The sequence below is a fragment of the Alternaria rosae genome, assembly GCF_020736505.1.
Source record: "Alternaria rosae strain MPI-PUGE-AT-0040 chromosome Unknown BKA58scaffold_2, whole genome shotgun sequence".
NCBI lineage: Eukaryota > Fungi > Ascomycota > Dothideomycetes > Pleosporales > Pleosporaceae > Alternaria > Alternaria rosae.
In genome coordinates, this window is record NW_025763571.1 from 1,951,906 (window position 1) to 1,977,652 (window position 25,747).

Sequence of the window (25,747 nt, forward strand, 5' to 3'; positions counted from 1 at the left end):
GCACAGGATATATGTATATCGTGGAGTCTAAAAATACACAGGGTTTGCGAGGAGAGAACAGTGGATAACTTGCGGCATGACACAAGGTGTGCGGTGCTCTGAGATCATGCCGCAGATGTGGTGGACGCGTGGCTGTGGCTGCTCGGTTGTGGCTGGGCTCTGATGACGCAAGCCTCATGCATTCGACGCAGACGGACTGATATGCAAGCACAATGCTATCGGAACACGATAAAGTCGTCCACTTCTTGGTCCTTTTTTCTGAAAAGCTCATTTAAGTAAAGATACTAATGGCTCGGCTTTGCCAACGCGCCTCATAGTGAGCTGCTGTCTCGCGGTCTGAATCCAAAAAGCAACAGCACGACGTTTCAAGTAGCGTGACAATGTTGGCACATATATATGTATTGTGCAAGTATTTACAGTATAGGTATATACAAAAGTGTATGGACAAGAAGGTATAGACATGAAGGTGTCCAAGACGGACGAGCAAGCAGCCGACGTTTAGCCAGATGTGCCCATACTTGCGACAAGCGCTTATACAACAGGCCACCCACTGGACCAGTTGATCTTGTTGATACCAAACTTCTTCTGGCCATCGCCGTAGCCGATGCGGGTGTCGACGTAGTGGTAGTATAGGACAGGGCCCTCCTTGGGGTCGTAGTAGACACCCTGGCCACCGGGTCCGTAGACAAAGCCGTGGGACTCCAAGACAGTGGTACCGCCACCCTTGGTGCAGTCGACACCGTTCTTGTCCTTGAAGCCACCAGTGGCGCTGGTAGATCTGCAGACTTGGATCTTATACTCCTGACCCGCGGCAGGCCTGTTGGCGTCGAAGCCGCAGCACTTGCCGACGGAAAAGAAGAGGTAGTGGTAGTTGCCGTTCAGAGCAATGAACGGAGCTTCCTGGGCGTGCTCTCCCTCGGGTTTGAAGGCGATGTTGGTCACTGTGGAAGAACTGGTCTTGACTGGTGGGTTGGCCATGTTCTGGACGAAGAGGTCGCTCCAGAAGGAACCGAAGGACATGACGAACTTGGATCCATCCCAGTAAAGCGCACCGTCAATAGCGTTATAGTTTTTGCCCGCGCTCGACTGGATACCAGTGGCACCAAGGTCGGTCCAGGTGTTGAGGTCCTTGCTGGTCGCAACTCCAATGGCAGAGTTCTGGACTCCGAAAGAGGAGACAGTGTAGTACAGGTAGTATGTGTCGCCAACTAGGGTCACGTCGGGAGCCTGAGTTCGTTAGCTTGTCTTCGAGTAAGCGTAGACATGACAGAACATACCCAGAGATCGTCTCTGCCAGCCAAGTTGATCTTGGAACCAGCGGGAATCGCGGCACCCTTGTAGGACCAGGGGCCGGTGATCGAAGGCGCGCTGTGAATAGCAATCTTACCACCCGTAGAGAAACGGTAATAAGTGCCATCGGCGCGACGGATAAGGGCCGGATCGTGAGCGTTATTGCAGATACCGGAGCAGGCCATGGGGTCGGCATAGCCGTAGACTGCGGTAGCAGCCGAGAGCAACGACGCGACGATAGAGTAACGCATCCTGGCGATTGGTATCGAATGGAAGAGGAAACAAGAAGCGAAAGATGAATGAAACAAACAGACAGTATCAGGCAATCATCCTATATATTACCGGTGGTACTTTTAGACTTCTCGAAGAACCCCAATGCGGACCATCCCGAAACCTTTGGCATGGACTAGACGTGGAGAGGTGAGATTGCCTGTCTGGCGTTGACCTGGATTCTGAATGGTGGAAACGACATTCTCGGTATGTGCATGAAGAAGCCGGTACGGAGAATTGGTCAAAAAGTGTCTAGACCTGCATGTCCAGGCAATCTAATGTGAGGGGTGCAGTGGTGTTTCACGTTGTGCAGGTCTGCCGCGATGCCTGACTGGTGGATCGTACGAGACGGGGTTGCACGTGTAGAGGCTCAAGGAAGGGGCCTGCACTCTGTCGGAAAGCGACCGGGTCGAAATTAGTTAAGTGTTGACACGCGCCACATCCATACCTGATGCGCCCACACGTGTGGCTATCCGCACGTTACGGCACGGGCAGAGTGAAACATGCCGAGCCCAAGGCCTAGGTTTGTGGCGCGACATAATATCGAGCAGTTCCGGAACTGATATTCTCGCTCCGACAGCCTCAAGAAGACGTCGTGAACTGGATGGAACGACCTGTGAATGTTGTGGGATGTCATGTTCGCGGTGGTGAAATGTTCCGAGGCCTTCTACTAGCGTCAAAGCAGCCGCCGCTAGCTCCTTATGGACCATTTGTCTCCTGCTTCTTCCGGCTACCACCCTCCGCAAAGATCGTCGTCCCGCATGCATCCATCGCAAAGCTAAAGGCATTTATCGAACTCTATCTCAATGGCGAGTGTCCTGTATCCATTTGTCGATTTTTTATGGCCATGCGGGCCGACATATCTGCCAAATCTAGGAATTCTCACCGCTCACCGCTAAAATATAACTAGTGGGCATTCCACGGATGTCACACGGGGACCCTTGGCTTCGTCGCTATCTGATTACTATTGCTGGTTCAACACCGAAGACCGAGCATAGATTCTTACCACTATACTTGAGGCGCCGACCAGATTCGGCGGAACAAGGCTTACACGGGTAAGGCAACAGGATGGGCAACCAACGAAGCATTCTTTTCACATCCTAGCAGTATGATAGTCATTAACGGAATATATTGCTACGAAAACGAATGACTGATTACATATCTATAATCTAACTCTTCCAAATGATTGAAATAATGCCAACGTTAACCTAAGACACATCACGACAACTCTAATTACCTCTGTCCAGGTCGACCCCAGATCGCGCCATGACGATACCCTAAGGAATGAAGACGTCGAAGTCAGACACTGGCGCACCGCTTTGGCTTACACCGCCTCCGGGAATGTACACCTTTCCTTTCACACCCACAGCATAAGTTCCATGCCTAGGAAGCTTCATCGTGCCAGCCTTCGCCCATCGATCTCGCACAGTATCGTAGACCTCAACCTGATCGAACACTCCAGTCTCCGATAGCGTATTGCCCTCACCGCCAAAGACGTAGATGTCCTTTCCGATGACACCAGCCGCAACACCACCCCTAGCCGTTGGCATGCGTGCTGAGCTAGTCTTCCAACCGGCTTCCAGATGACAAAGATCCAGAACGAAGACCGTGTCGCGAAGATTCTCTTGTCCGCTGTCTCGTCCGCCAAGGACGTACATCTTTGAGCCCACGACTGCGGCTCCAGCGTGATCTCGGGCTTCCGGGATATACTTGGCAGCTTTTGGGACGGCGAGCCACGTCTTGGTCTTGGTATCGAAGATAGACACAACGGAGACACTGCGCTGACTGCCATGTTCGACAAGCTCTAGCTCCGTCATGCCGGCAGCGAGATAGATTCTGGACTCGTAGGTACCTACGGTCGCACTACCTCTTTCTTCACCAGTCGGTACGCCTGGAATCGTCTGCCATGCGTCTGCAAGAGGATCGTATACCCATGAGTCTGATACTGAGCCCCATACCCTGGTTGTCTCGTTGCCCGTCTCCGCTAGGCCGCCTAAGACGTAGATCTTCCCGTCCACAACGGCTGCATTGGCGTGATTGAGGCCTCGTGGCATGCCCGCTCTTGTGGTCCAGGTGTTGTTCGTGATTGAGTAGAATTGCATTAGAGGAGAAGTGTCTACCGGCGGAAAGGACGTGTTGGATGGGATAACGCCGCCAAGAATTGCGATGGTAGATGGTGGAAGGAATACTGTGGTTTGCTCTTGACGAGGGAAGATAGGTATAGGGGCCAGTGACTTCCATGTGGGTGAGAGCCCCTTGGAAGGCATGGATGATGCAAAATTGATGATGCTAGTCACAGCCAACAAGGTAGAACTGGAGATGGATAGATGCATCGTGGTTTTGTAGGGGCTTTGATGGTCGTTGTTGTAGAAGGTAATGCAGTTTATTGCTGTTGAGAGGCGACATATTTGAGAGTTTATATATTCTTAACACCGTTATACTTGAGGGAAGACTTACATGGCTATGCTACCAGTGAAGGAGATTCTGAACATTGTCCTGACAAAGCCGACTGAAAGTCCGCATCTCCGAGTGACGAAATCGGATATGGAGCGGAAGATGGAGATGAGCTGGCTGCGCATTACGCCCTGCAGTACCAAGCCTTGGGAAAAAGCGCTTGCAGCGGAACTTGCGAACACTTGGCATTGGTATACTTACGCCTCAGCGCTTTGTCGAAATATCTCCTCCGAGTGTTCCTTCCATATCGTGAAATGCGTCTTGCCTTCGAGCGTCCGCAGTCTTCTGCCCCCCATCTTCTCGTTGATCCACTGTGCAACCTTCAACGGCGCCTGCGCATCTTGACTGCCATGTACCAGCCAAACTCGCTCGCTGTCTATGTCCTTCAAGTTAAAGCCCCAGTTTCTCGTAAGCACAGCGCCGTCCTGCATGCATCCGCCAGAGCCTTGCTTGAAAGCCTCAAGTAATGACGCGACAACGTCATCAAGGTTTGTCTCTCCGCTGTCATCGCGAAACTGCTCTTTCTCCTCTGGGGTCTTCGCTTGGTCTTCGAGGACACGCTTGAGGCGAGCAGGGTCTTTAGTGAGGTAGGGACGGATGAGGATGTAAGGCAGGAAGACATGAAGAGCCCCCTGTCGTAGCAGCCATGGAGTTATACCCATGAGCCGCCATGATAGATAGGGTACAGTGTCCAGGAGTGCCTCGATGGGACCAATACCGCACACTACAGTCGTCGCTCGAAGTCGCTCATTAGGAATGAAGCGTGCGCAAGCCAACGCGTATGGTCCGCCTCCGCTGGCACCCAGCACGCTGAAGCGCTCAACTTTGAGATGGTCTGCTAGGCTTACAACATCCGTGGGCCAGTCGGCAAGGCCGCGATCTGCGAAAGTCGAATCTCCACAGCCTGGACGATCAATGGCGATGAGACGCGCGCCGATGCCTCTGCAGAGCTTGTCCCAGCTCCTCCCAACCAAGCGGCAGCCTGGAAGACCATGAAAAAGGAAGATGACAGGGTGCGAGGGGTTTGTAGATCCATAGGTTGCAAAGCCAAGAGTGCGCCCGTCAGAGAGGCTGAGCACTTGGCATTCGTTGGGTCGGAGTTGCAGTTTGGCCGGATCTGGAGGCGATGAAGGGGCGCGATCTCCGAAGAGTGTAAACATCGTTCAAAAGTCGTGTTGTAGTGTCTGCTGTTAGCACCGGTTTGAGAATGCCGGTCAGTGAGCAGTGATGATGATAAAAAGAGAGGTTGTGAAGCTCGTGGTCCATATAGCCTTCAGCGACGCAAAGTTCCCGGCATCTCGCTGACATGGCGAGATACGGAATCCATATCACATACGGTGAACGGAACGCCGTTGTATGATGCACCAATGAAGATGGCTGGTTGTCTCACAGTCTTACCTCGCTCGTGGTCTCCTGAGTAAGCATTAATGAATGCTGCCTAGTGCACGTGAGACAAAGTTAGCCATCCACGGCAAACGCGCCAGCGATTAAACAGTCGATTGCTGCTCTCCCATGTGTCTCGTCAATATTGCAAACTTGACAACGGCGGTGGTGATGGGGTTGACGATGACGACGCGCGGAGCCGCTAGCTCAGGGTCGGAGGTCGGCATTTCAGCCTATCTTTAGCATGTGCATCACCACGGGGCTCCTCCTTTCATCCCACCTGGTAGCATTCCCGCCGTGTCTATTGCATATCGTCTGTCTTTATCGTTTCCTGTATTTTCGATACATTCTTGTCATATTCAATTGCTCTTTGGCATCCTCGAATGCTGGCCCTGTGTTCCGCGGCGCAGCAGTCGCGTTTATTCCATTTTAGTTTGAGATACCCTCAATAGACATTATGAGCCCCATTATCCGACGCATTGCTGTGCTATTTGTATTCGCTACCTTTGTCACCCTTGCCTTTCGCCAACTCAGCGCCCGAAACGGACTCCCTCTACCGACCTTCACCTCGTCAACCCGAATCGATCACGCCGTACAATGGAAGAGCATTCCAGTGCGAAACCCAATATCATCGCTAGCCACCCTCCCCACTGGCGCGCCGGTCGCCATCCCGAGAATCCAACACGAATTTGGAATTGAAACCGAACATAACAAGGCGGAGAGGCTACATAGACAAGCTGCTGTAAAGAAGGCATTCTTGCACAGTTGGGGAGGATACAAGACCCACGCGTGGCTGCAGGATGAAGTCACTCCGGTAACAGGAGGCTTCAAGAATGGCTTTGGGCAGCGTGGAGCAACCTTGGTCGACGCCTTGGATACTTTGATCATCCTAGGCTTAGAAGAGGAATTCGAGGAGGCTGTACATGCCATCAAAAAGATTGATTTTACCACTGCAGGTGTTGCGCGCCTAAATGTCTTCGAAACGACTATTCGCTACCTCGGTGGTCTTCTGAGTGCATACGATCTTAGCAAGGCGAAGCACCATACATTACTACACAAGGCGACCGAATTGGGGGATATGCTATACGCCGCCTTCGACACGCCGAACAGGATGCCCATCACTCGGTGGGACTGGGAGAAGTATGATCGCGCCATGCCACCGGCCCACACAAACTAACAGAAATCAGTGCTGCTCTAAACGGCCACCAAGAGGCTGATGCGCAAGCCCTCAGCGCCGAGATAGGATCGCTCTCACTTGAATTTACCCGCCTGTCGCAACTCACCGGCGACGCGAAGTACTACGACGCGATAGCGAGGATAACCGACGTGCTCGAAAAGCATCAGAACCAGACGAAGATACCTGGCTTATTCCCAATACTAGTCAGTCCAGGTCGGGAGGAATACGACGTCGACGGGTCGTTCACAATGGGTGGGATGACCGACTCACTATACGAGTACTTGCCGAAGCAGCACTTGCTTCTCGGGGGTTTGACAGACCAATACCGGAAGCTATACGAGCGCGCCATTGAGCCAGCGAAAGAGCATTTATTTTTCCGGCCCAGAGTCCCCCAGGGTCAATCCATTCTCGTCTCTGGTGATGCGCGCATTAGTACATCAGGGTCTGTCAAGCTCGAACCCAACGGCCAACACCTTGCTTGCTTTACGGGTGGCATGGTTGCTTTGGGCGCCAAGATCTTCAATCGGACGGACGAGCTAGACATTGCTCGCAAGCTAGTAGACGGATGTACCTGGGCTTATGATACGATGCCTACGGGTATCATGCCGGAAACATTCCGGATGATGCCGTGCTTTGGAGAAGAAGATTGCGTGTGGGACGTGGAGAAATGGCATGCCTCTGTCAGGTACTCCTACTCCAACAACATTCACGCGGAGCATTATGACGTTCAAGACGTCATCAAGGAAGTGGGACTGCAGCCTGGTTTCTCCAAGATTGGTGACCCGCGATTTCTGCTACGGTATGTATGCCGCATGACGTCTTCTATGCATCGCTAACGATTGTCACAGACCGGAAGCCATCGAATCAGTCTTCGTGCTCTATCGTATCACCGGCGACACCACCCTCCAAGACACTGCCTGGCGCATGTTCGAGGCCATCAACAACGCCACTCATGCGGAATTCGCCCATTCTGCCATCGCCGACGTCACAATACCACAAGGTCAAGAGACACTCAAGTTGGATGAATGCGAAAGCTTCTGGATGGCGGAAACTCTAAAGTACTTCTATCTGATCTTCAGCGAGCCAAGTCTTGTCAGCTTGGATGAATATGTATTGTGAGTATGGCCATTGTGAGATTGAGGATGATGCTAACGACCTTGTAGCAATACTGAAGCACATCCACTGCGCCGGCCGCATTAGGAAGATAAATCACCCATCTTGCACTTACATACCGATCTACAAAAAATCAAAATTTGCACCGTTCATGTACTACATTAATTGCTTCTACGTGTACGGGGTAATACATCCCGTGTTTTCAAGCCCTGCCCGCCCATTGGCTACTCTAGAGACGTTGAATGAAGCGACTATCGAGCTCCGTTCAGCTATCCCTAGCTCGCATCCTACCGTTGACAGATCAGTTCCTGATCGGTTCGCGCTGCCGCAAGCCTGGTGTGTAGGCATGTACGAACTAGCGGACATGCTGGATGAGATGCACAGTGCGGATATAACACCCCATCAGTACGTAGCGGGCACGCCCATGCTACTTGGCTACGGGGCTACCTCTCCATTTATGGTTTGTATGGAGATGGATACTTCTTTTGAGCTGTCCGAGTCACAAATCGCTATGCAGAATCACTGGATCGTTCAGTATATGATGGACTGCCTTGGTCTCATCTGGAATCATGTGGATGACCCGGCGAAGTACTCACTATGTCATGTCTTCGTACGCATACCGGTATTATCCGAGCCGATATGGTTTGCGCACATACGACTGATGCTTGCGCAGTTCAAAGGCGACTTCGTTCGTTCGCTTCCGATGATTGACTTCGATTCGATTGCAAAAAAGGATATGCGATGCCCTCACTGTTGGTGCAACTTTGATGAGGAGGATGAGGATGAGGATGGGAAAAGAGACAGTCCGGTACACGCTCCGTGTCCATATGGCCACATGTACGGTAAGTCTTGCTTACTGGAGCTCATGCTTTACATGGAACAGGAAATCCTGTGCCCGCTTTGTCGCAAGGAGTGGCGTATATGAACTGTTCAGCTTGGGTGGGCCGGAGGACTTGAGTCGAGTACAAGTTAACGAGCGAGATGGTCGTTTCAATGCTACATTCCAAGATAGTGAGTAGAAACCCTGCACTCGACTACATGCTTGATGAATGCCGAGACTTTCCTGATCGGTCTTAGCGTTGGCCATGCAACTCCACGCCCTGGGGCCAATGCCTTATTAAGGGAATTCTCATTTTGTCCGCCCCTCTCTTCGTTGACTTTTGCAGGGTTATATTGGTTGCCGGTGCAGGTGTTGAAGAAGTGCGGGGTTTCGTACGCCCAGCGGCAACATACAGCCTAAAAGTACAGTCACGTTGTAACCCAGGACTAATGACTAACGCTTCTCCTAAATGCTTGAAGATGCGATTGGCTTGCTACTATTGGTTCGCAGCATGTGTAAGCTTTTAGCAGAGCTGTTGCACCGATCTGATAGCCTGTTGTCTGTAACTCAAATGGATGCCTGGAATAGGAGCGACTCATTGGTGATCTCTCGGTCAAGGGCTGCAAATCTCTCGCTTCATATGGCGACCTGAGAGGCTATAAAGCACTGTGTCTATAACTTTTCGATGGAGGTTACCCCTTATCATCACAGGCCCAGGAACAGCTTCGTGGAGTCATGACTAAGTTAATAGTCGTCATTGGGGTCACCGGAAATCAGGTATGCGCCAATATATCGACAGCCACTCTAGATGGACGCGACATTAACTAAGCATAGGGTGGGTCAGTTGCTCGCGCGTTCCTGGACGAGCCCGGGTGGAAAGTTCGCGGCATCACTCGCGACGCTTCCAAAGCGTCCGCCACGGAATTGTCATCTCAAGGCGTTGAGGTCGTAGCAGGTAACCTCGATGACCTGGAGTCGCTGAAGAAAGGGTTCAAGGGTGCAAATGTCATCTTCGGCAACACTGACTTCTGGGGTCACCTAAATGATCCTGCGACACATAAGCTTGCAGCCGAACAGAAACGTACAGCAAACGAAGTGGCATATGACCGAGAAGTTGCTCAAGCCAAGGCTATCATCGATGCAGCAGCGATTCATGTCGCTACTTTAGACCGTCTCGTGTTTTCCACGCTTTCTGAAGCCAGGAAATGGAGCAACGGTGCCATCAAGTGGAACTTGCATTTCGATGCAAAGGCTGAAGCCGAAAATTACCTGAAAGAGACATACCCGGAGCTTTCCGCCAAGACGAGCTTGCTGCACTTGGGCGCCTATGCAAACAACTGGAAGACCTTCGCTGGAAAACCAGAGAAGCAGGAAGACGGCTCCTTTGTTGTTAGTCTACCCATGAGCGGAGACAAGAAGATCCCTATGGTCGATCCGGTTGCAGACACTGGTCGGTCTCATTTGCCTTCGACGTAGCCACCTGCTGACAACCCCAGGACGTTTCACGAAAGCACTCGTTGAGTTGCTACCAGGAACACTTCTGAGTGGCGCTGGATCGTTCATATCGTTTGACGAGTGGTGCGACATCTTTGGGAAGGTGAACAACGTGAAATGCGTCTTCAAGAAGATGCCTCGAGAAGCCATGGAAGAAGCGATGGGGCCCTTGTACGGTCCCGAGATTGCCGACATGTACGAGTATTTCGACAAGTTTGGCTTCGAAGGGGGCAATCCTGATGTCGTGTTTCCGTGGGATTTGGGCATGGACGTGAAGTACACGTCCATGGAAGAGTATCTGAAGGGTGAGGATTGCAGTTCGGTTCTATAAGTTCGCGCATCCACCAGCGATAATCACGGCATCTTACGTAGCGCTTGTTCGTATAGCAACGAGGGATCTGTCGCAACGTGAGGCTGCGCGATAAGGCTCGAGGCTGTTATCTTGCTGTGGGGCCCCTGGCTCGTGCACCTAGCGCAAAATGCCAAATCTCCAGTCGTTGCTCACATCTTTCCCACATCCATTGACACTTTCACCCGCACTAAGATCTAGCAGCCAGGGTATCCGGCTTTTACGGAAGATGCTCATTCGTCAGGAGTGTATGCCAATTTCGATCCTTCCAAGTCATGACCTCGATGCAAAACTCTAGAAGTTTGCTTAGAGACTTCAGAGCTCTTTAAGTACGTGGCGACGCAATACACGCTGGACTCTAGAACTATTAAGTCAATACAAGATTACCATGGTAACGGTTGTACACGATTCCACTGCATCTGTCAAAGCCAATCCGTGGACTGGACAAATATCACACTCATTGCATGACTACCCATCGACCGAATCGACGTCAGCCCCAAGACAGTTCGTCGAATCGAATCGTATACTATCATCACGCCACGAAAGCACTAGTGCAGCTGTACCCGAGAGAACGGCAAGCCATGGGACTTGTTCACCACATGCGGTATCAGCGACGTCCGGGGTATTGATAGCGACTGCATTACCGACAGCGGGGAAATTCTAGAGCCGCCCCCAAGATGTACCGTACACAACACTTGATGAGGCAACAAATCGGACGAGAAACTACTGTACTAGCTATGTCTACCTTCGCGCCTTACGCCAAGATGTTTGGGATTCGAATACTATACAAGGTTAGGGCCGTTGCGTTCAATGTGGGCGATCTACGATGACAGGCCCCACCACAATCCAAGAAGTGATGTGCGTACGGCGATACCAAACTGGAAGTTAAGACCCATCCTTTCGATGAGAGACATCACCGTACTGTTTCCTTGCGTCTAATCTTGGCGCAGTCATTACTTGTCTAGGATAGTCTCACAAGTCGCTTCGCCCATGTATGCAGCAGTGGCCCCTCCCCGCATCATAGCGATAAGACATTCGGACCTCACTTCCAGTTGTAGAACGTCACGAGCGAAGCTGTTCCTTTCTCATCTATTACAATATCCCCAAAGCTAAGCTATCGCGGCTTTCGTTGACTCAGCGTTCGTCGTCGTTCATCTCCGTCGATACTGTTTGTATTGAAGAGGAGGAGGCGCGTCAATACAATCCTTAGTCAGGGTGTATTTTCGCTTTTCCAGACTGCTAACGGTCATTCGATATGGCTACCAACCTCTCGTTGCTGTTGGGAGCAGCTTTCTTGTTCAGTTCAGTCTTCCTGCTGATACAACGGGGCAGGCGCAACATCATCATACAACGGCTTCGTAGCGGCGGACGAAGGGTATCAGGTGCAAAGACCCCCCCGAGGTCTTTGTCTCCAGAGAAGAAGGCTACGTCCAGTTCCAAGATTGATCACGCCAGCACCTTTCCACCATCACGACGCTGCGCCCTGGTCGACGACGCAAAGACAGACAAGGTTGAAGAAGTGTCGCCAGATTGGCAAAAGAACATCTTACCAATGGCAACATCATACCTGGATGCTGATGACTCTACATACCTCCCATGTGGCTTTTCCGTGAAGGAGATCAGAGCCCTTGGTGATTTCCCGGATTATGCTACACTCAGCGGCGTACCTCCCCCAAACCCATACCCAGAATTCGACATCAATAAAGCACTGCCGCGGCCATATAGGCCGTTCCGATGGTCTTATCATCAAACGATGTGTGAGTGACACTGATGGCTAGCTACATCAGGTACGGCGCTGACCATAGGTAGCAATCACCAAGATGCAACCCGACTGGTGGATCGAGCTCGAGAACACATACGAGGAGCGCATCAATCAACGTCGAGACCTGTTCGAAAAACATAGAGAAGCAGTCCTTCAAGCTTTACCAGGCTCAGAGCTCGCCTGCAAAGAACTCATGGAGATGGTACTGCAATTCGTGTGCGCTAGGTACCCGCATTACTTCCACCTATCGACAGACAACAAGACATTTCACAATGGCATCTTGAAGACAGACACTGATCTCACCACCACACCACCCTTGCACGTTCTCCTCAACAACATCCCCGAAGACTTCGCCATCATGCTACGAGACGAGAAGACAGGACTATATGTATTTCGAGCAGGCATAATATGCAGTGCGTTAGGTTGGAATGTAGGCTCGAAGATCGGTCTAGAACTCGCCGACATACACAAGCCCATTCCAGATTACAAGGAGAAGATGCAGTTCTCCATGGACAGGTGTGCTCCATCGAGAATATACATCATTCTATGCTAACCTGGTTATCCCAGATACTTCGCCAAAAAGCCCACCGACAAACCCATCCAACGCGGCTCCTGGGGTCTAGAGATAGACACCCCCCTCTACATGCCCCCCGGCGACCCCCACGAAGCTCTGCGCAAACAACAACTTCCCGCCTCTGAACTCCCCATATCCCGCATCCATCTCCGTGTAGACTGGCAGACGCTGCGGCGGCTTCCGCTTTCGGGTGCCGTCGTGTTCAACTTCAAAGCGCTGTTTACCCCGATTGAAGATTTTAGAGAGGAGACGTGTGTTCCGGGATTGTTGCTCAAGGTGCTGAATGAGGGGAAGAAGGAGTTGATTGAGTATAAGGGGACGTGGCATGTTGAGCATGTTGTTAAGCCAAAGTTGGAAGAGTGGCATAGGGAGCAGGTTGAGAAGAGGTTGGTGAGCGAGGATTGGGAACCTCAGACTTTGGATGAGAGTCCATGGTTTGAAGGGTGGGAGAGGAAGTGGAGGGAGAATCAGGGGTTTTGAGGTAGGGACGAATCAAGGTCGTATGAAGAAGGCAATCGCATGTCGCTCATGTTACTCTGATATTACTTGTACATAGCAGATACGTTCCAAATCGCATTTTCAGGCTCGCAGCCCAAGTCTCTTGGGCAACTTACCCCGGTAAACCCACGCCGCCCCCGCAGCAACCGCACTCAATGTCCCAAGTACCAACGTAGTGTTACTCACCAGCGTCTCCTCGCGCACCCTACCAATCTTCGTCTCCTGCTTCCCCGTCCCGAAAACGACTTTACTCGCACTAATACCGCCAGCAGCATTCGCACTTGCCTCTTTCTCTCCCTCATCAGTAGTAGCCGTCGTCTCGAAATCCTCCCAGTCAATCTTCGCAAGCATCTCCTGATACTCGATCACAGTCCCAGACCAGTTGTTAGTAATCCGCCCCTCCTTGTTCTTATACCACGACATGCAATTTGGGTCAGCGAAACTACTGTTCTTCAAGATCTGCTGGATGCCTTCATTCCACTCGTGCGTTCTGTCTTCTTTGGGCATGATGCCCATTCTTTGACCGCGGTTCCGCGCATCGAGGACGGCGGAAACGAGGGTGTTAAGGTAGCGAGACTGCGCCTCGATCATTAGAATGATGGAGTTGTGGCCCAGGTTTGTGTTGGGGCCGTAGAAAAGACCGAAATTGGGTAGGGAAGGAATGGTTGTGCCGTAGAGGGCTGTAGCGCCGGACGACCAAATGTCTGCCAAGGGGCGCGAGTTGGCTCCGGTGACTTTAATGGGGTGGAGGAATTCGACCGTGCGAAACCCGGTGGCGAGGACGATGGTGTCGTGCTCGTGGTGGGTGCCGTCTTCTAGTTCGATGCCGGTTTCTGTGATGCGACGGATTTTGTTGGTTTCGAGCGTTGTCTTAGGATTGGCTACAGCGGGGTAGTAGTCGTCAGATATAATGACGCGTTTACAGCCTGGGCTGTAGTTTGGTGTAAGCTTCTCCCATAGTGAGGGCTGGTCGGGGATTTGCGTTTTCATCATTTCCGTGCAGCTGCTTCTGATCACTTCTGCGAACTCGCTGCTGCTATCTGTGACGGCGTCGTGGAAGGACTCTCGGAAGTCCATCATAGAACTGCGTATGCGCCAGCGAACTGGAGGTAGGTAGCGTAGTACAGCACGTTTGATGGCGCTGACGGGACCGTCCAGACGGGGGATGACCCAGTTCGGGGATCGTTGATAGATGGTCAGTGAAGAGGTTTGCGGTAAGATCTCGGGGATGATCTGAGCAGCCGTAGCACCTGCATCGTCGTCAATATGAATTTCTTCAACATGTGATATTGCGCATACCGTTGCCAATGATACCCACGCTCTTGCCCTCAAGTCTGTGGCTCCAATCCCAGCGCGCTGAGTGCATGATCTTGCCCTTGAAATTCTCCAGACCCTCTATATCCGGGTATTGTGGCTGGTTGAGCTGACCGACAGCCGAAACTAGGAAGTCGCACTCGATGCTGTAAGCGGGGTTGAACTCTGCATCTTTACCACCAGTCACATTCACATCGACTTTCCAGCGGTTCTTCGAGTCGTCCCAAGTTGCGGCTTCGACGGATGTGTTGAAACGAATGTATTTGTATAGATTGTACTTGCGCGCTACGTTGCGAAGATAGTCCTGCAGCACATGTTAGTATTTGTAACCTAAGGTAGATATGAGAGGAAGACGTACGAGTATTTCCTCTTGTCCTGGATACTCTCTCGTCCAATCGGGGTTTTGTTCGAAAGAATAACTGTATAGCATACTCCAAACATCGCAGCAGCAGCCTGGATACTTGTTGTCATGCCACGTGCCGCCGACACTAGAGCTCTTCTCCACGATGATGAAGTTATGACATTGGTTTCGCTTGATGAGATCGATTGCCATGCACATTCCTTGGTGCTGTTAGCCATAGGTACCACACATTTGTTGGAACGCTTACCAGAGATACCTGCCCCGATGATGACAACTGCGGCATCAGTGTGGTCCTTATTTCCGACCGGAACCTGTGGCCATGGCTGCGATCCTCCCATCTTGTTGAATTGACTTCTTTGAAGGGTTTGTGCTAGAAGGAATTATTTAATTGCAGAAAGGAACTGGGACTAGAAACATCTGAGAAGGGCGAAAGGACGAGTGGAGCCACGAGATAAAGCCTACCCCAAGGACCCGACGCAGAGGTTTCTTGCCGACGATCAAATGGCATGGTGTAGTACCGTCATTGCCATCCAGCGAATGATCGCGTCGAACGCTTCCCGGTCCGAAGTAGTTCGTGTCCCCTCCCCCTCAGTGATTACATACCCGAGCGTCGTGTCCCGAGGTAGAACAACATCGGCCTGGTTAATACATGCAGTCGTCACACTGCCCAGGATGAGGATGTTCTTAAGGGACAGTTACGGCCGTATAGCATGATGTTACTGCCAGCCTCGTTCAGCTTTTGAGGGAGTATTACAGGCGTGATGCAGGGCGGGGATGAGTGCGGTTGACAAGGATGGCAACTCTGAGTGTGGGGAAAGGGCTAACCGGCAGCTCTAACCCTTTCGGGACAGCAACCACGCCACTGTCGAGTCGACCAGATTGACTCATTTCATTTAACTTTCAAAGCTAAGTAATGGAGGTGCACACCTGGCGAGTCGCGTTCGCTATGGCATTTGAATTGTTTACTATGACTAATGTACTACGGTGCTGTTACCCAGACCGCCACTTGTCTAAAAGATGTAGTGTGGTGCGGACAAGAAAAATGAACTTAAACTTGGTTTCAAGAAGTAGTTGGTATATGATTTGCTCAATCCAAGGATCTATCCGCTTCTTCCCTCTGTAGGTTCCTACGGACCATGATCTCCTTCTGCCACGACAGACGCTCGATGATCGTGTCTGGCCCGTGTCTCTCTCCCTGACATCCCTTCCACGATACTCTCTCGGGAGGAACGCTCTCTACCGTGTGCTTCGTCATCCGACTCGAATTGGTGGGTCTGCACCACGCCCCATCGTACGTTCTTTTCTCGCTGCTTCCCTTTGTCCCTTCTTGAACGCGGGCCGACAGAGCTCTCTGTTGACCTAGACACTGCGCGTAGCAGAGACCATGCCTTGCTCATCTGTGTCTTGGAGACATGTAGTCTCGGGTCTCTAGGCTTAGTCTCTATTAGGCAGGCCTGATCAGCTTGGTGATTGCGTCGTCTTTGTGTATGTCGGCAGGAGGGCGCGTCGGGTGTCGTCGCTTGCGTATCTTTCGAAAGGCAATATCCTGCGGCAGCAGTATCTTTGCTTTTGGTACCGTTCTGGGATTCTGCTTCGCGCTCTTGTCTTGATTTGGCGGAAAGCGTTTGACTGCGTTCGGTGCTTGCTGCCAAGTATCGACTTTGCTTGACCTTCTCGCTGTATTGAAGATGCCGCGGATCGTCGTGTAGAATGTGTTTGAGTGCGAGATACAAGAGGACAGAGTACTGAACGACGGTGGCTCCCGTACTCGTTGGGTTTCTTGGAGTTTCCGAGTTTGATGCTCCCGATGTGTGCAAATTAGAGCGCTTCATCTCTGATGGCGTGTAAAGTCCATGGAGATCAATCTACCAGCGTGATGCATTATTGATTCATTGCAGTCGTGTGAGTATGCGCTGTTGACGCCATAGCTTGTGGGTGACTCTGACTTCGTCAGTTGACGTGGAAGCTATAACCATCGCCAAAAGCCAACAGTCCAAGCTCGAAAGGTTGCTAGAGTAAGATCACTGTTGAGATGAGTGTTACAAGTTGAGGCGTTGCCGGAACCTCCGTGAATCTTTTACAAGATTCCAAGGTTGTAATGTGTGCGATTGATGTCAACGGGAAGGGCCGCTCACTAAGGCATAGGGGCTGCGCAAGATGAAGTTGGTCAGCGACTACGTATGCCGGTCAATTATACTCTAGAGGGGTCGCAGTGCCTGACTTCCCCAAAGTTCCGCGGCGGCTCTTTGTTTCGAACAATCTCGATCGCTGGGATACCACCAAGGCAGGCATGCTCTCAGCAGTAATAACTTTTCAACATCACTGGGATCGCCGCGCAATTTCGTCGAATCGAAAGTTTTACACCACGACTCTGAGTCGATGTTGATGCGAATTGTGATGTGTGCGTGATGGAAAATGTGCAGCAGTAGCCGCATGCTTAGACGTGTCGCACAAGGCATCAAATGAGCCTTGCTGAAGAAATTCGTGTCCGGGCAGTGCTTATCCACTGGTAGTGAGGCCGTTGAATGGTGCCGGCCTAGGGTATTGAAGGCTCATGTACCCACCCGATGCAGTGGTTAAGTGTTGACTTATTTCGATATCGCACCATGGTCGCACGATGCCGTCCCTAGCGACAATAACAGGTGGATCTACGATCTGCGATCTGCGCGCCTAGCGAGTGACAAGGCCGTGAGGGTTTGTGAGAGTTGAGCGAAGATTGTGGTAGCTTGGGCGGCGAGTATTGGTAGTTTTAGCCGACGCACTTCATAGAGGGGACCCGCACATGAACCAGATGGCTGAGCAGACTCGAAGCTTGGTTGACCGTCGATGATAACGGAGCACTGAAACGCAAAACGAATTGCTTGGATGACGCATGCCATGACGATGAGGGGGGCTCAAGCAGAGCGCTGAAGCGACCGTTTAGAGGCCTGTCCTGAAGCCTGTGCGCTACGGCAGCACAACAATAGCCCGTCGGGTTATTCCCAGGATATTCTCACGGAAGTTTCCTGCCAGGGTCGGCAGACAGAAGTTTCTTCTCGCCGGCGGGAGCTTCTCTCCCCCCTGCTATTAAAGGTTGGACAGTATTGCAGCGGTAATGGCAGCAGTGGTGGATGAATGGCGAATGTTTTACTATGTGAAACTCGCCCCCGCATGTCCAACCGTCGTCCACTGGGCCAGAGAATGCTTCGTAAGGGACGCAGCGCGATTGGCGTGCTGAGTGCAGGCCAGGGCGCAAAAGGAGCATCTTCGTGTTTAATGGAGTGCGGTCGTGTGTATGGAGATCTGGAATGCGGTCGCCGGATCGAGGACATGTCCGCGGCCCTTCTGGTCTGCTATTCGTGGGGCCGCAGCGCCGCTAAGTTTCGATAGTCTGGTTCTGCTGGGAAGGGGCACACGATCGCTCCCTCCGCCGATGTCCAGGGCTGGCTGGACAGGGCAGGTTATGGCGGGCTGTGGCTGTTGGGCGTCTTCAGGAGGCGCGTGCGGGTGGGCGACAGAGGGTTTGATTGACGAGTGGCAGATTTGGCCGCTGTCGAGGCTTCAGGCGCCCATCCGGCTGATTGGCTGCCTGGCTATTCTACGAGGCATCGAGACTCTCCAGGCTGGTGGTCGGCTGCATCCTGTCTAATGCTAGCTGCCACTCTGAAACTCCAACACCTCCTGGTCGGGCCGGCGCACACCACCACGCGCAGTATACCTATCGTCCTGTCCCGTACTTCCTGGGAGTTCTCCCCTCCTGGTTCCGCTGCACTGCACTATTCGATGCAGGCCAACCCACGGCGCATCACCACGATTCCTCCGTCATATCCTCCAAGGTCACCCATGCATGCAGTAGTCGCCAGTAGCTTTGTCTAGCCATTCCTAGCCGACCATACTCTACCGGCTTCCCGCGCGCGCATCCATTTCCTCGTCGCGCACCTGCAGCACATATACACGCTCTGCAGCCGCATTCTACTCGAACTACTGCCTTCGGCCTAATATAGCAATTCTAATCAATCATGAAGCAACGCAAGTTCTCATTCAATCTGGCGCCAGTCGTACGTTCCATCTCCAGTCCCTTGTCTGCAGTCGCATCCCAACAGTAACTCACCGCCAATGTAGAAGATTGCCTCCAAGTCAGACCTCTCCGACAAGCCCGCGCCGGAGCCGACCCCCTCGTCGTCACACAAGAGACATACTTCCAAAGACAGCATATGCGACCAATCGCCCTACATCAACCGCCGCGTTCTCGACGAACATACCGATCTGGAATTGCGCCTAGCATGTCGCGAAATCCTGCAGAACTTCAAGCCGTCCGATCATGGCATGGAGAACACCGACCCCAAGCTCGACTTTGGTGGCCTCGGCAGACGGAAGGAGAGTAAACCACAGGCCGCTGAGGTCACTGTCCGCATGCCCACTGGTGCGCCCCCAGAGCTGTCGGCAACTTCAACGTCATTTATGATGCGCAAGCCCAGCACCAAGACGCGGACACGCGCGAAGGCAGACCAAGAGATAAGAGCAAGGACATACGGAGACATGCCTGCACGCGCGAATAGCAGCCGCAAGCGAGCTGACTTCGGATGGCTTGACGAACGGGACGCAGAGAGGGAGGAGAAGCTGAGGTCATACGGCAAGACTTCCATCGACGTGCCGCGATCGAACGTCTTCCACAATGACTCAGACGAAGACGTAACCCTTCCCGTAGCAGTCACATCTACTCTCGCCAACGCCAAGATGTCGTCGTCAGTGCCCACTTCAGCATCTTTACCCTACAGCAGGAGCATGAACCGACTATCCCACCAATCGGATAACCCAGCAGCAGTTGCAGATGCACAAGCCGCAGAGTGGATGCGTCGAGAGCTGGAGAAGAAGCGACAGCAAGAAGTATCAGAGGGCCAGGGCCGTGGCCGGTCATCGACTTCGGTCCGACCACCCAGTCGTGCTGCCAGCGTCAAGGAAAGCGTTAAGGAATACATCTTCCCAGGCTCTCGCAGTCGGGCTCTGAGCCGCGCGCAGTCTAAAGAATCTCTTCGTCCAGCAGCCGACAACGACGACCAGGGTCTCTCACGCAGTGGCTCGAATTCAGGATGGCGTAGTTGGGGTATCCCCCGCCGCCTGAGTTCAAGAAGCAACAGCAGACCAGGAACCTCGAAAGGACAACCGGAAGAAGCTCAGCCCAGGAAGTCAGAGTCCAATGGCCTTAACTTAAACAGAGAGTTACCCCCACTACCAAGTCTGGACACATGGAAGGACCACCAAGGATCTCCTCAGGAGGAAATAACAGTATCGATGAAATCTCCCACATCGCCAACCGCCGCAACACACATTGCAAGTATGATGCGCTCGCAAGAACAGCACCAAGAGCGCTCTCCCGCTGCGAAGAATCACAGGAAGAGCGGATCTGATACGTTGGCCATGCAATTCAACGACTCGTTCCCTGCTCGGAAATCGTCCCGCAAACAAGAGACCAAGGCCATCCCACAGTCCACGAGGACCAATCCAGGTAGCCCAACACACCCCGGCAATACGATGACTGGCTGGTCCTCTACTAGTAATCTGGACCACCGCCTCGAAGTAGGCTCTAGCAATCACACTCGCCAACGAAGCGGAGATAGCAACTCTGCCAGCAACCAGAGTGCCGAAGCGTCTACCTTCTCTCGTAAGATGAGTCTGGATACCACGGCCCGGAAGACCCTCTCCAATGAGCCCAAGACCCCAGCCCGAGAAGAGCAAAAGTCCAAACTGAAGAAGATCTTTAGCGGCTGGATGCACAAGAAGGACAAGAAAGAGGATTGGATGCACAAGATGGAGAAGGAAGGTGTCAGGGAAGGTGTTCTGGTGCAAGACGGCAGCACGAGCGCGTCGCCCGTTGTGCGCTACTAATCTCGCTTCTCTGACGTCTAGGTCTCGGTTTGGATCGTACCTTCCGTTTTGGATGTGTCACATACCGGATTGGGATATTTGTATACATGTAATGACGCTCACGCGTAATGTGCAACGACGCAACGCCACTTTTCATTTCTTCTCGGGGTTTTCTAGGGGGTTGTATATCCGGCTGCGCCGTCATCAGTACGATGCATTTTCCTTCTTGCATAATTGTACAGGATTGTGGTAATAGAATGAGATTTCTGGTGTTTCTTAAAATCAGTGCGCGATCCCGATGCTTGAATTGCAAAAAAATGGCGTAATACCGCGCCGTACTGTCTTCTTGTTCTCATAAACATAAATTGAAATCTCGAGGCCAAGCTGTCCGTTCCGACCTTGGAAGTTTGAGGGCTACGCACGTGACTGCGCATCATGAAGTGCAGGTAATGCGTCAGACTGCGTGCTCCCTCCTTGACTACAATCTGAACACCTTTCCGCGTTTAGCAACCCGCTCAATGTTTGTTGCCCGTCTCATCTCACGCACTACATAATGGACGTCACCTTGCGACAAAGACTGATTGTGTGTCAGCAACACCATTACCTTTACCTGACCGTCCCCGCTTTTCCACGTCGGTCCGGGGCGCACTAGGTGAGGTGTCTGAGTGGTAGCTATGGTAACACTACACAACTGATGGCCAGTGTTCTTCATCGCCATCGTCACAACGTCATACGACCGCGGATACACACCAACCGGCAACTGCGTACACAAGCTATCGCGTCGAGTTGTTGACGGCATTCTCGATTCCGACCCCAGGCAACCAAAGCAACACGACTAAGTGCTTCCTACAAAACATCCTCCAACGGATCGGCGGCGCATCGCACACCATCTCTTCACAATCACGATTGAATAGGTCGCCATATCACGGCCGACTCTGTGAGAGCCATGCGTCCAATACGACTGTGCAAGAAAGCTAACACCGAACTGATTCAAGTGCAATTTTCCCCGTCAGAACGCCTATATCATCATGGCATTCTAGACATACGTCCACAAGAATCTCTGGCCGAACTCATTCTCATACGAAGTCAGGGCTCCGCCTTCAGCCGAAATACTCGCCAGTCATGTGCAATGTCATCCACTTCTTCTTCAGGTGCCAACACTTACTACGTCTCCGGAGGTCACGCTGCAAAGGCACCAAGCACAAGATGACGCGAACAAGCGTACGAGCTGCTTGCACGGCTGAGTCCTTTCTTACTGTGTATGTTCAGACCGACTGTAGCTCCTGCGAGCACAAGCTGTGGGAGAGTAACCGGGAGTCCAAATTAGGGCGAGCGAGATCATTCTTAGCCAAGCTGACTGAGAAGCGGATGCCTGGCGTCGATGAAATCTCGACTATAGTTCGAGAACTTGACGAGCAATATTACATGGCTTCCTGGGACGCAAGAAACATGCAGATACCATTACACTCCTTTAAGAAAAGCGTGGCGAGGGTAAGCATTACCGATCATCAGACAGCTCGCTCGCCTCTGGCCCAGGAAGTACGGCCAGAAGACGTTGTGGATCCGAAGAATCACGTGAAGGACTGGACGGAAATGGATGAGAATGACTACGATGGCGACTACATTGCGAGCACCGATCCAATTCACCCAGTCAGTACCGATTATTCGCATCCCCTCGACGACGATGACGGAAGCTGGATTCTCAACCACTTCTCACCGGAAGAAATGGAAACTGAGGCAGCAGACCTGGACTTCGACCAGAATGGTTGGAGCTGGGACAACAACGACCACTCCAACGATAAGGACAGCGACAAGGGAAGAATTCCCCTGCTCGCTAAATCTCAAGAAGAGAACACTACGTCACAGATAGGCAGGAACGATCTCATCGCATGGGGCCCTGAAGCATCTGCGTCCTCCATGCTTTTAAAAATCAGCATGGATGGTCTCAGTATGGAACAAAAGCATGCGAAGGAGCAGAAAGAACTCATAACTGGTGCATTCTGGGTAGTCGTCAATGAGTTTACGGAGCTACAACGACAATCAGACTCTAAAATGGAGGATATGAACGTGATCCTTCGCAGCCTTGACATCCCTCACATTACTCCGACCCCTTCGCCTCCTTTCACACCGAGCAAGTCACCGCACATGTGCGTAGATGGTCCTTTGGACGCTCTTCATCCTCCACGAGCAGATTCAGCTCCTCTGTCAACCTTCATATCTCCACCATCGACGCCCACTCCACCCACAACGCCATCAAGTCTCAACTCAACACGTACAGCTTACAACAAACAACGTAAGTTTCTCAAGAAGCGACTCCAAGAAGACGCTAACAAACACAAGTACTACAGTGACTTGCTCCTCGTTTCGCGATTCGAGGCAAGGGCATTTGAAGGACCAGAGGGAAGGTTTGTTGCTGATCCCCAGATGGTGAGAGCCAGTGGAGGATGGGAAGGAAGAGGGAACGGGTGGTTTCAATGAGAGAGTTAAATGGTTGAGGGCAGATACATTGGGAGTTGAAGGCGTTCAAAATCAGTACGCGGTGGGCCATATCTCACTACCATCACATGCAGGCAACTGACCAGGTCTGTAGCCTACGTTAGGAAGACCTGGCGTCAATGTAGGCTCGACGCGTTTAGAGTTCCCTTGGCCAAGGTACTGCAAAGCTCTGAACGACAATATGGATGTATGTGCCTTTTTTCATTGCTCATATACCGACAGCACATTATGCGCTGCCATTCATACCCATGTCTATCAAATCCTATTCAAGCGCCGAACGCTATGCATAAATCTCATCGCTGAGCTAAACGCATTAAATCACGTAAAGCGTGGAAAACAGCTCCCAGCACGTGCAATGTCGCCAGACCCAATCTGCGTACGATCCGGTACGTCCCCCACCCTGTCCAGTAACATAGCCCCAATATGATCAGTGGGAACATGAGCGGACTCAGTATAAACAAGAGTAGATAAGCTGGCCCCATGCTGAAAATTGCGAACACGGCATGATACCATTGGTTGACAAAGTCCCAGTCGAAGTCGTCAGGAAGGTCGTCTGGGTCGAAAAGCGCATGAGCATGACGGCCATCAGTCATCGCGCATACGCTTCGCCGCCTTGCCGATCTAAAGCACCATCAGCAAAGTGAATAACCTAGAAGTCTACGTCAGCTTAGGGTCTCATGAACATTCGTTTCTTTACTACTATAGACTCCAACGTACCCGTTCATTTTGGCTGGTAGGTCGACAGGGATCACCACCTGTCGCCACCAGAATCTCCGCTCATGACGGTATTGAAGAAGTTGGCGTCACCGCCGTAGTTGCCACCTCCGCCATACCCGCCCATGCGGTTCTTGCCCTGGGTCTTGGCATGCTCCACGATGGAGCTCTTCCGGCCAAGATCCTTCGCTAGAGATACGGAGTTTGTGATGGATGATAGCAGATTGACTAGCTGAACATCGGATGCTTCTTGCTGGGACTCGAGTGAGAAAGCGGCTGAGTCTGGCGGGCCGAGGATGTTTAGGCGGGCGAGCATGGCGGATACACTGCGGAGGATCGAGTGGTCTAGAGGCAGGGGGTGTTGCGCGTCTGGCGCAGCGTTGACCGGTAGGGACGGGTCGGAGAGGTACGATGCTGGGAGCGAGTTGATGTATGCGCGCAGGAGCATGATTCGTCGACTAAGCATCCGAATAGCGTTCATCTTGGCTGTAAGCGAAGAAAGAACTGGACAAAGGTTAGTATTTCTGCACCAAGCAGGACTTCAGGTGGCTGAACCTACCCTCTTCATCGTCTGCATTCAGGATGACCGACTCGTCGATGGGCGCGTCCTTTTCTTTCTCCTTCTCCTTCTCCTTTTGCTTTCCTCGTGTATTCCGCTTTCCAGTAACCTCGTCGGTTCTTGAAGGCTCAGGCGCTGAACTCGCCACGCTTGCTGTGCCTTCCACTGCAGTAGCGTTGCCACCACCGCGCGCAACGAAATCGACGGAGATCATTTCCGCCTCGCCAGTCTCAATTGAGTAGACCAACTCTCTGAACTTGGTCGACTTCGCCTGTACAGCGCCATCGATATCCATAGCCTTATCATTAGGATCGCTCGTTGTATTGACGGACAAGGACTCGTAGACGGTGAGAGGTAGCTTTCCGGCCGCAGTCTCCTTCGAGAAGGCATTTTCTGGGTGGAAGAGTACGAGGAGCGGGGACTCAGTATAGACTTCTGATATGCGCGAGTGGATAGGAAGAATATGGGGTTCCGGGCCGGAGGCGGGACCGAGGGTAAACCAGCCTACAATGTCTAATTGTGGCTCCTTGTGTACGTCCTTGACTACAGTAACGTAAGCCTCGTCTGGATGTGAACATGGGAGATATAGACGAGAAACTTACAGTCTTCAATACGCTTGCTGAACCACTCGTCGTCTAGTACTGTCTCCCCGTCTTGGTTTGACTGAAGCTTTGCTTGGAAAGCAACCTCCATCGTAATATTCTGGCCATCTTGCGCACCCAGTATAGCGCCAACCACGGGCCCTGTCTGCTGTCGTAGTGTGTGCCGTGTTACGCAGTCTGTTATTGTGAGGAGTACCAGCGGGTGAAGTTGTACTGTCGGACTTGCGTCAGAGGCGCGGGTGGTCGAAACGAGTGGATTTCCTGATGATTCGGCCATATTTGCTGTAGTTTAGTTCGGTGTCGCGTCCGGGAGATTCGTGATGGTCGAGATAGTGGTGGGAGGTCGGAGTGGCAGTCAAATAGCAAGGCAATGGCAATGATATGGTCTTGGTGGGGAGCTTGCTTAGGCTGCAGCTGCCACAATTCGTGGGGTTGTGCCAAGGCGCTACCCGTTCAGCACTAGTGTTAACGCGACTGCAGCGCGACGCGATTTCCTAGGGAAAGATCCGTCATCGTTTGGCTTTCACTTCACTCCCCTTTCTCAGACTTCAGAAACGACAATCACGAATTGAGCAAGTCTTCACTATCGGAGTACGATTATGGCATTATCATTCATGGTTCAGCCTAGCCTCCAGATCTTTGCATCAATCGCCAAATACACCCCACAACTCCA

The 25,747-nt window shown here is 52.1% G+C and overlaps 11 protein-coding genes across 11 annotated transcripts; 5 read left to right on the forward strand and 6 right to left on the reverse strand.

The window, feature by feature from the left end:
• Positions 1–401: 401 nt before the first annotated feature.
• BKA58DRAFT_90815 (glycosyl hydrolase) lies at positions 402–1,760 on the reverse strand. Its single transcript, XM_046176164.1, has 2 exons — positions 1,278–1,760; positions 402–1,227 (listed from the first exon to the last, which is right to left on the reverse strand). The coding sequence occupies exons 1-2, from the start codon at positions 1,539–1,541 to the stop codon at positions 532–534; spliced, it is 960 nt and encodes a 319-aa protein (XP_046029037.1). The 5' UTR covers positions 1,542–1,760; the 3' UTR covers positions 402–531.
• Positions 1,761–2,837: 1,077 nt separating this feature from the next.
• BKA58DRAFT_398291 (uncharacterized protein) lies at positions 2,838–3,827 on the reverse strand (the record flags this gene model as incomplete). The annotated part of the gene is made up of 1 exon (XM_046171479.1): positions 2,838–3,827. The coding sequence occupies one exon, from the start codon at positions 3,825–3,827 to the stop codon at positions 2,838–2,840; it is 990 nt and encodes a 329-aa protein (XP_046029038.1).
• A 225-nt stretch (positions 3,828–4,052) lies between these two features.
• On the reverse strand, positions 4,053–5,514 carry BKA58DRAFT_90804 (Alpha/Beta hydrolase protein). Its single transcript, XM_046176163.1, has one exon. It carries the CDS (start codon positions 5,172–5,174, stop codon positions 4,212–4,214), a length of 963 nt encoding a protein of 320 aa, XP_046029039.1. The 5' UTR covers positions 5,175–5,514; the 3' UTR covers positions 4,053–4,211.
• On the forward strand, positions 5,515–8,114 carry BKA58DRAFT_90828 (class I alpha-mannosidase 1A). The gene is made up of 4 exons (XM_046176165.1): positions 5,515–6,537; positions 6,585–7,373; positions 7,423–7,689; positions 7,738–8,114. Exons 1-4 carry the CDS (start codon positions 5,855–5,857, stop codon positions 7,772–7,774), a joined length of 1,776 nt encoding a protein of 591 aa, XP_046029040.1. The 5' UTR covers positions 5,515–5,854; the 3' UTR covers positions 7,775–8,114.
• A 1,090-nt stretch (positions 8,115–9,204) lies between these two features.
• Positions 9,205–10,448, forward strand: BKA58DRAFT_376734 (uncharacterized protein). Its single transcript, XM_046169545.1, has 3 exons — positions 9,205–9,284; positions 9,342–9,957; positions 10,004–10,448. The coding sequence occupies exons 1-3, from the start codon at positions 9,243–9,245 to the stop codon at positions 10,330–10,332; spliced, it is 987 nt and encodes a 328-aa protein (XP_046029041.1). The 5' UTR covers positions 9,205–9,242; the 3' UTR covers positions 10,333–10,448.
• An 862-nt stretch (positions 10,449–11,310) lies between these two features.
• Positions 11,311–13,216, forward strand: BKA58DRAFT_90845 (uncharacterized protein). Its single transcript, XM_046176166.1, has 3 exons — positions 11,311–12,107; positions 12,160–12,628; positions 12,680–13,216. The coding sequence occupies exons 1-3, from the start codon at positions 11,606–11,608 to the stop codon at positions 13,164–13,166; spliced, it is 1,458 nt and encodes a 485-aa protein (XP_046029042.1). The 5' UTR covers positions 11,311–11,605; the 3' UTR covers positions 13,167–13,216.
• On the reverse strand, positions 13,159–15,357 carry BKA58DRAFT_90860 (flavin-binding monooxygenase-like protein). Its single transcript, XM_046176167.1, has 4 exons — positions 15,107–15,357; positions 14,857–15,059; positions 14,484–14,802; positions 13,159–14,434 (listed from the first exon to the last, which is right to left on the reverse strand). Exons 1-4 carry the CDS (start codon positions 15,195–15,197, stop codon positions 13,266–13,268), a joined length of 1,782 nt encoding a protein of 593 aa, XP_046029043.1. The 5' UTR covers positions 15,198–15,357; the 3' UTR covers positions 13,159–13,265.
• Positions 15,358–15,783: 426 nt separating this feature from the next.
• BKA58DRAFT_90915 (uncharacterized protein) lies at positions 15,784–16,874 on the reverse strand. Its single transcript, XM_046176171.1, has one exon. The coding sequence runs from the start codon at positions 16,689–16,691 to the stop codon at positions 15,987–15,989; it is 705 nt and encodes a 234-aa protein (XP_046029044.1). The 5' UTR covers positions 16,692–16,874; the 3' UTR covers positions 15,784–15,986.
• Positions 16,875–18,672: 1,798 nt separating this feature from the next.
• Positions 18,673–20,953, forward strand: BKA58DRAFT_90887 (uncharacterized protein). The gene is made up of 2 exons (XM_046176168.1): positions 18,673–18,896; positions 18,961–20,953. The coding sequence occupies exons 1-2, from the start codon at positions 18,858–18,860 to the stop codon at positions 20,722–20,724; spliced, it is 1,803 nt and encodes a 600-aa protein (XP_046029045.1). The 5' UTR covers positions 18,673–18,857; the 3' UTR covers positions 20,725–20,953.
• A 682-nt stretch (positions 20,954–21,635) lies between these two features.
• Positions 21,636–23,217, forward strand: BKA58DRAFT_90911 (uncharacterized protein). Its single transcript, XM_046176170.1, has 3 exons — positions 21,636–21,640; positions 21,699–22,996; positions 23,044–23,217. Exons 2-3 carry the CDS (start codon positions 21,826–21,828, stop codon positions 23,052–23,054), a joined length of 1,182 nt encoding a protein of 393 aa, XP_046029046.1. The 5' UTR covers positions 21,636–21,640; positions 21,699–21,825; the 3' UTR covers positions 23,055–23,217.
• Positions 23,218–23,752: 535 nt separating this feature from the next.
• On the reverse strand, positions 23,753–25,544 carry BKA58DRAFT_90893 (uncharacterized protein). The gene is made up of 4 exons (XM_046176169.1): positions 25,075–25,544; positions 24,473–25,015; positions 23,917–24,417; positions 23,753–23,848 (listed from the first exon to the last, which is right to left on the reverse strand). Exons 1-3 carry the CDS (start codon positions 25,349–25,351, stop codon positions 23,948–23,950), a joined length of 1,290 nt encoding a protein of 429 aa, XP_046029047.1. The 5' UTR covers positions 25,352–25,544; the 3' UTR covers positions 23,753–23,848; positions 23,917–23,947.
• Between the last annotated feature and the right edge of the window lie 203 nt (positions 25,545–25,747).

Excerpts from the sequence above, each read along its gene's own strand:
- BKA58DRAFT_90815 (XM_046176164.1), bottom strand. The coding sequence starts at position 1,541 with ATGCGTTACTCTATCGTCGCGTCGTTGCTCTCGGCTGCTACCGCAGTC. Across the intron at positions 1,228-1,277 it reads CTGGCAGAGACGATCTCTGG|GCTCCCGACGTGACCCTAGT; the intron begins GTATGTTCTGTC and ends TAACGAACTCAG.
- BKA58DRAFT_90804 (XM_046176163.1), bottom strand. The coding sequence starts at position 5,174 with ATGTTTACACTCTTCGGAGATCGCGCCCCTTCATCGCCTCCAGATCCG.
- BKA58DRAFT_90828 (XM_046176165.1), top strand. The coding sequence starts at position 5,855 with ATGAGCCCCATTATCCGACGCATTGCTGTGCTATTTGTATTCGCTACC. Across the intron at positions 7,374-7,422 it reads GACCCGCGATTTCTGCTACG|ACCGGAAGCCATCGAATCAG; the intron begins GTATGTATGCCG and ends CGATTGTCACAG. Across the intron at positions 7,690-7,737 it reads AGCTTGGATGAATATGTATT|CAATACTGAAGCACATCCAC; the intron begins GTGAGTATGGCC and ends ACGACCTTGTAG.
- BKA58DRAFT_376734 (XM_046169545.1), top strand. The coding sequence starts at position 9,243 with ATGACTAAGTTAATAGTCGTCATTGGGGTCACCGGAAATCAG. Across the intron at positions 9,285-9,341 it reads TTGGGGTCACCGGAAATCAG|GGTGGGTCAGTTGCTCGCGC; the intron begins GTATGCGCCAAT and ends AACTAAGCATAG. Across the intron at positions 9,958-10,003 it reads CGATCCGGTTGCAGACACTG|GACGTTTCACGAAAGCACTC; the intron begins GTCGGTCTCATT and ends TGACAACCCCAG.
- BKA58DRAFT_90845 (XM_046176166.1), top strand. The coding sequence starts at position 11,606 with ATGGCTACCAACCTCTCGTTGCTGTTGGGAGCAGCTTTCTTGTTCAGT. Across the intron at positions 12,108-12,159 it reads GTCTTATCATCAAACGATGT|CAATCACCAAGATGCAACCC; the intron begins GTGAGTGACACT and ends GACCATAGGTAG. Across the intron at positions 12,629-12,679 it reads ATGCAGTTCTCCATGGACAG|ATACTTCGCCAAAAAGCCCA; the intron begins GTGTGCTCCATC and ends TGGTTATCCCAG.
- BKA58DRAFT_90860 (XM_046176167.1), bottom strand. The coding sequence starts at position 15,197 with ATGGGAGGATCGCAGCCATGGCCACAGGTTCCGGTCGGAAATAAGGAC. Across the intron at positions 15,060-15,106 it reads CATCGGGGCAGGTATCTCTG|GAATGTGCATGGCAATCGAT; the intron begins GTAAGCGTTCCA and ends AACAGCACCAAG. Across the intron at positions 14,435-14,483 it reads CGTGGGTATCATTGGCAACG|GTGCTACGGCTGCTCAGATC; the intron begins GTATGCGCAATA and ends ACGACGATGCAG.
- BKA58DRAFT_90915 (XM_046176171.1), bottom strand. The coding sequence starts at position 16,691 with ATGAAGCGCTCTAATTTGCACACATCGGGAGCATCAAACTCGGAAACT.
- BKA58DRAFT_90887 (XM_046176168.1), top strand. The coding sequence starts at position 18,858 with ATGAAGCAACGCAAGTTCTCATTCAATCTGGCGCCAGTC. Across the intron at positions 18,897-18,960 it reads CATTCAATCTGGCGCCAGTC|AAGATTGCCTCCAAGTCAGA; the intron begins GTACGTTCCATC and ends CCGCCAATGTAG.
- BKA58DRAFT_90911 (XM_046176170.1), top strand. The coding sequence starts at position 21,826 with ATGTGCAATGTCATCCACTTCTTCTTCAGGTGCCAACACTTACTACGT.
- BKA58DRAFT_90893 (XM_046176169.1), bottom strand. The coding sequence starts at position 25,351 with ATGGCCGAATCATCAGGAAATCCACTCGTTTCGACCACCCGCGCCTCT. Across the intron at positions 25,016-25,074 it reads CAGCAAGCGTATTGAAGACT|TCAAGGACGTACACAAGGAG; the intron begins GTAAGTTTCTCG and ends ACGTTACTGTAG. Across the intron at positions 24,418-24,472 it reads GAATGCAGACGATGAAGAGG|TTCTTTCTTCGCTTACAGCC; the intron begins GTAGGTTCAGCC and ends ACCTTTGTCCAG.